Source organism: Ipomoea nil, unplaced genomic scaffold (assembly GCF_001879475.1).
Source record: "Ipomoea nil cultivar Tokyo-kokei standard unplaced genomic scaffold, Asagao_1.1 scaffold0302, whole genome shotgun sequence".
Taxonomy (NCBI): Eukaryota; Viridiplantae; Streptophyta; class Magnoliopsida; order Solanales; family Convolvulaceae; genus Ipomoea; species Ipomoea nil.
Genome location: NW_017616730.1, coordinates 952,469 through 958,561, shown reverse-complemented (window position 1 = coordinate 958,561; position 6,093 = coordinate 952,469). Strand labels below are relative to the sequence as shown.

At 40.1% G+C, this 6,093-nt stretch overlaps 2 protein-coding genes across 2 annotated transcripts; both read left to right on the top strand.

Moving 5' to 3' along the window:
* Positions 1-1,055: 1,055 nt before the first annotated feature.
* On the top strand, positions 1,056-2,784 carry LOC109160758 (basic 7S globulin-like). Its single transcript, XM_019308999.1, has one exon. The coding sequence runs from the start codon at positions 1,268-1,270 to the stop codon at positions 2,579-2,581; it is 1,314 nt and encodes a 437-aa protein (XP_019164544.1). The 5' UTR covers positions 1,056-1,267; the 3' UTR covers positions 2,582-2,784.
* A 977-nt stretch (positions 2,785-3,761) lies between these two features.
* LOC109160748 (small nuclear ribonucleoprotein Sm D1-like) lies at positions 3,762-5,390 on the top strand. Its single transcript, XM_019308990.1, has 4 exons — positions 3,762-3,876; positions 3,982-4,058; positions 4,829-5,020; positions 5,130-5,390. Exons 1-4 carry the CDS (start codon positions 3,863-3,865, stop codon positions 5,189-5,191), a joined length of 345 nt encoding a protein of 114 aa, XP_019164535.1. The 5' UTR covers positions 3,762-3,862; the 3' UTR covers positions 5,192-5,390.
* The last annotated feature ends 703 nt before the right edge of the window (positions 5,391-6,093 follow it).

Below are 6,093 nucleotides of genomic sequence, written 5' to 3'. Positions count from 1 at the left end.
CCAAAAAAAAAAAAAAAATTGTAAATCTACTTTTTTTTTAATGTACTTAAATTATTCATAATTGCACTTTCATGGTTCATAATAACGGTAAATAAGTAATCCAAATATATTTGAAAAGAAATACTTAACCAAAGTAGTATCTCTAATGGGGTGTTTGGTTGGGAGGAAGAAATTAGGAATAAAAGGAATTGTAATTTTGTGGGAAAAAAATAAGGTAGAAATAAAGAAGAATTCAAATTACATTGTTTGGTAAGGAATAATGGAATTATTGGGGATGAGAAGGAAAAAGTTGTATAAAGACTAAAATGTCCTTGTGTATTAATAATAATAACAATCAAAAAGGGTATTTTTGTCATTTCTTACATTTTTCCTTTCCCAAAAACATTGAATTGCAATTCACGGGTTTACCCCATGAATTGCAATTCAACAAAAGGAGGGAATTGCAATTCCAACCAAACACTGTAATTGAAGTCTTCATTGAATTACAATTCAATTACAACTATATTACATCCAACCAAACACCCCCTAAGAGTTTAAGTACAAGTTTGTGTATGTACGTGTCCACCCTGTTGTCATAGGGGTTCAACTTTTATGCCAGAGAATGAGTTACTAAGTATAACGGTTACAATAATGGTACAACGGCTCCCCGGCCTTACTAAGTGTCGTGACTCCTTAGTAATTGGTTTGCGCTCTCTTCCATAACTTATGTTCTTTGTCGGTCGGCATACCAATAAATGTGCTTTAAGTGTACTGTTCCACTTACTATCTGACCATGATTGTTATTATTTGATTGTCTTTACTGCTTTAACATGTTAGATCAAGAGCGTCAGGTCGAGTCCGATGCCTTGTCCAATTATCCTGTCACCCAATTATCAAATATTTGTAAGAGTTTTACTACATATACTCTCATTTCTCTCATTTTCTACTCTCTTACGTGACAATCATTGATCAATTATCTTTATTTTGTGATCTTAAAAAGAAAACATCTACATTCAAAGTTTAAATGAGTGAATTAAAGTTGAAAGTATAATTAGAGAATCCAACTAGCATTTTTCCATTTGTAAAGTAATCTACAAAAGAAAGCTTTATGCCTCGGGCCAGCCACTTGTTTGACAAGCCAAGAAGGTTCCTCATTAGCCTACCATCTTTGAATAGTCCTATTTGACAACTGTTCTCCGCGTACGTGTACGGATCACTCTCCACTGATACGTATAAATTATGGGCATTTCTTGCAACCTGCAACTCAAGCTACCTCTCAGCATCTACAATGGCGGCTTCTTCCATTATTCAGTTCTTGTCCTTCTCCTTCCTTCTCTTTCTCTGCTCCTCTTTTGCCCAAACCTCCTTTCGCCCTAAAGCTCTCGTCGTCCCCGTCACTAAACACGCTTCCACTCTCCAATACGTTACCAAAATCAACCAAAGAACGCCTCTTGTGCCGGTGAACCTCGTCGTGCATTTAGGCGGCGAGTTTCTCTGGGTTGACTGCGATAACGGCTACGTTTCGTCGTCTTACCGCCCGGTCCGGTGCCGGTCCGCGCAGTGCTCACTGGCGAAGTCCGCCGCGTGCGGCGATTGCTTCTCTGGGCCGAGGCCCGGGTGTAATAATAACACCTGCGGCGTGTTTCCGCATAATCCGATTATCCGGACGTCCACGAGCGGCGAGCTGGCGGAGGATGTCGTGTCGGTGGATTCGACGAACGGGTTTAATCCGGGGAAAGCGGCGGATGTTTCGCGTTTCATTTTCTCCTGCGCGCCGACTTCGCTGTTGGAAGGGCTAGCCACCGGCGCGGTTGGAATGGCGGGGCTTGGCCGGACCCGTATAGGACTCCCGTCGCAATTCTCCGCCGCTTTTAGCTTCCACCGGAAATTCGCCGTCTGCCTGTCGTCGTCCACCGGCGTTATCTTCTTCGGCGACGGGCCGTACCATTTCCTGCTAAACGTGGAGGCGTCGCAGCTCTTAACGTACACTCCGCTTCTGATCAACCCCGTCAGCACCGCCGGCGCTTCCGTCGCCGGCCAACCCTCGGCGGATTACTTCATCGGCGTCAAGTCAATCCAAGTCGAAGACAAATCCGTGGCGGTGAACACCTCACTGCTTAAAATCGACAGCCAAGGCAACGGCGGCACGAAAATCAGCACCGTCGATCCTTACACCGTCCTGGAAACCTCCATCTTCAAAGCCGTGACAAACGCCTTCATCAAAGCCGCCGCCGCGAGGAACATCACTAGAGTGGCGGCGGTTAAGCCGTTTAAGGTCTGTTTCAGCCCCGACAACGTTCTTGCCACGCGGCTCGGGGCGTCGGTGCCGTGGATCACTCTGGTCCTGCAAGGGCAGAGCGCGAGGTGGACGATCACCGGCTCGAATTCCATGGTGGACCTAAGGGACTCCGGGAAGAATGCGCTGTGCCTTGCGGTCTTGGACGGCGGCGTAGAGCCTAGAACTTCCATTGTTATCGGCGGTTACCAGTTGGAAGACAATCTTTTGCAGTTTGATCTGGCAACCTCGAGATTGGGTTTCAGTTCGACGCTGCTAGGAAGACAGACAACCTGCGCAAACTTTAACTTCACATCCAATGCTTGAGTGCATGGAATTGAATCTCATCACGTTATATATTGCTGCACAAGATTGCAATAAAAGGATCTTTCATGCCATGGGAGTTTCGGTTTGTTTTGTTTATATTTAAGATTTCTATGTTCTTTTTGTAACTTTTGTAGTATTGTCATGATGATAAAGAAAATAAATGAATAAAATACGATAATTATTGCACGAAATGTCATATTATACGATACAAAGTATTTATGTTATGGTTGGCGTGCAGTGGTGCAAATTGGGAGAAGCGGTCCCAATCACATTAATTAGGCATAATGTTTTGTATGTATACTAAATGGTAATGGGACATAATATAATGATGATAAAGTACGGAGTAGTACATCGCATTCATTGATTAGACACTCAAATTGGTCATAACACTTTATAAGTTGTTGAGGTGATGACGAAGTTGACCTACCTAACACTAATGGTCAAGAAATTTATTACTAATACATAGGTCGATAAGTCTACTAACATGAAGGTCGGTAAATTTACTAATGTAGAGCTGAAGTCGACAAGTAAACATGTACACTCTTGGGTTAGGAAATACACCCAAGTTACATCTATAAATACCCACTATGTTAGGGATTGCACATGTAGACTTCAGGGGTCGAGATGTAGACATGTAGACCCTCAACGGGGGTCGAGAAGTGTATATATAAGACCCTCATGAGATCGCGAAGTATACATGTAGACCATGTAGGCTTACTCTGGCAAATTATATCGTGCACCAGGGAGCACAATGCATTGTGCGTCCTGGCCAAAACGACGTCGTTTTGTATCTGTTTTTTTAAAAGAAATTCGTTTCCTATTTCTGCCGTTAATTTCTAAACAAAAAAAATCATCTGTTTCGAATGTACATAAACTCATAACAAAATACACATAATCTAATATAATACATAATACACAAACTCTTAACAGAATACACATAAATTCCTAACATAAAAACGACGTTATTTTAGATAGGACGCACAATGCATTGTGCGCCCTGGTGTACGATATAACGATATGCTTGCTTTATAACCCTATCAAAATGAATATATTTACTCAAAATTACGGATTTTGTAAGACCATATGGCCCATTTTTACTATTGGGCCACATAATTTTAGGCCCATAGGCTTTAGAAGGAACTTTACTATGTATATATAGCAAGACCCAATGCATAAAGTCGTTGCTCCGCCTGAAGATTGAAATTGCCCTAAGCGCCTAAAACCCTTCGCTCCAGCAAAGGCTCTGTAAGACCTAACGATTTTGTTCACTCTCTCTCAACGATGAAGCTCGTCAGGTCTGTTTTTCTTTCTTACTAATTTATTTTTATGAAAATTAGCATATTTCTGCCAAAATTAATCGCATAAAGCTTTCCGCTCAATGATTTACGCATTCATTTCAGGTTTTTGATGAAATTGAACAATGAGACTGTCTCCATCGAGCTCAAAAACGGCACTGTCGTTCATGGAACTATCACTGGTATCTCTCCGTCTACCTTATCTTTTGTTGTTATTTCTTGCAATCTCCTTTTTTTTCGAGCTGGATAGTGTGTGTTGTGATTTTAGGTTTTCACTAGGATTAATGGTTGTGGTGACAGTAATTGCGACTCTGTGAACTAGAAATGCTTGAACAGTCCACCCTTAAAGAATCAGAAGAACAGCTGTAGTAAAGATCTTCCTGTTTTATCTAAATCCTACTAGTTCTAATACTGGAGCAGGACTGGTGCAATGCACAAAGAAATGACAAAAGGAAATTGTTAATAGAAAGTTTAAGTGATAATACAATAAAATCAGTTGCATATATTGACTTGATTTGAATCTCTAGATTGAGTCAAGTGATTAGTTTTTGTTTAGAATGGCTAGTGGAAAAGTCTGGAATGTTGCATTTCCAAAATCAGGGGATCAATTTTTCGGTGTTCCTAATTTGTTGCATATAGGTAAGGGACTATAATACTGTATAAGCCTTTTCTGGTCCCATATTGATGGGGAAAGGGGCTATATAAGCTTTTCTAGTGACCAAGTGGCAAATGGGCTGTATAACTTTATATTTGTCTGTTTGTAGTAATTGAGCATTTAGATTCTTTAGAATGCCCGGGTTTCTATTGTTGAAATTGTTCTTATATGCATTGATTAGTTCATGGATGTCTTTGCTGCTGCTTAGTATACCACAATAGCATGATGCACAAAGTGGATGTGATTATGAATTCATATATATTATGTTATGAATTGCAATTTGCTTGTCATTTTCAGGTGTTGATGTCAGCATGAACACACACTTGAAGACTGTAAAGCTTACACCAAAAGGGAAGAATCCCGTGACAATGGATCACCTGAGTGTGAGGGGTAACAACATTCGTTATTACATACTGCCGGACAGTTTAAATCTCGAGACTTTGCTGGTGGAAGAAACACCTAGGGTGAAGCCAAAAAAGCCCACTGCTGGTATGGCCGTGTGTACTCCATTAGTTTTCGTATGCCTGCACTACTCCAATTCACTAACAACGTGCCTATATTTACTTCTAATGTTGTCTCCATTGTTTTGCTGTTTCAGGACGGGCAATGGGGAGGGGCCGAGGACGAGGGCGCGGGCGTGGACGTGGGCGAGGTCGCTAGATGGCTTCCACTGCTATCTCAGTGTTTTGTGTCATCTGTTCATGTACACATATATGTACCAATGCAGAGTTTATTTCAATCTATTTTACTAACCATGATTGGAATTATCCAATTAATCCAATTGTTCTTACATTCTAAGGACTCCTGCCGAATTATGTTATGTTTGAGCCTTGTCGGAACAGTTTTATTTCCTTTTTTTTTTTTTTTTTTTTTTCCCCACCTCACCATATTGGATTACCAGTAGACATGTAATTCTGGTAAAAAAGAATTTCTTGTCTAAAGCTTGCAACCATTATTTATTAGTATCATTGCAGGTATAAAAGTGACCTTAATTTCCTCTTTCTCCTTGACCCTTTAAAAGCATTTACCTCATTAGCTGCTTTAAAAAGAGTTATTTAGTGATCATTGATCAATCAACATATAGGCATATGATTGCCTATTAGAAGATTTTTGGAAAATTTTAGTATGGCTATTGTATTAGGTATAACTAAAAATGAATGTAAAAAATTTTGAGATTCATACTAGAAGATATAGTATACATTGTTAATACCATCTGAGGTCCTCTGAGTATAGTAGTTTTGCCACGTTTAGTTATAAATTTTCAAATTGACCATCTGTGGTCCTTCAACTTTCAAATTTAACCATTCGCGGTCCAAGTTAACCACCCGTGGTCCTTCAAGTTTCGAAATTTAACCAGCTATGGTCCTCTTGAAAGGACCATGGTTGGTTAAAATTTAATAGTTTAAGGACCATGGGTGGTAGATGGTCAATTTGAAAATTTAAGACTAAACGTGGCAAACCATTATACTCAAGAAGACCTTATATGGTATTAACTCTAGTATACATATCCCAAGTTTATATATACATTTTAGCTTCCATCTAAGTCCCGTACCCCAACTTTG

What these genes read in the sequence shown, in the direction of transcription:
- LOC109160748 (XM_019308990.1), top strand. An exon ending in CGTTCATGGAACTATCACTG is followed by an intron (nt 4,059 to 4,828) that starts GTATCTCTCCGT and finishes TGTCATTTTCAG; the next exon opens with GTGTTGATGTCAGCATGAAC. An exon ending in GCCAAAAAAGCCCACTGCTG is followed by an intron (nt 5,021 to 5,129) that starts GTATGGCCGTGT and finishes TTGCTGTTTCAG; the next exon opens with GACGGGCAATGGGGAGGGGC.
- LOC109160758 (XM_019308999.1), top strand. Translation starts at nt 1,268, where the DNA reads ATGGCGGCTTCTTCCATTATTCAGTTCTTGTCCTTCTCCTTCCTTCTC.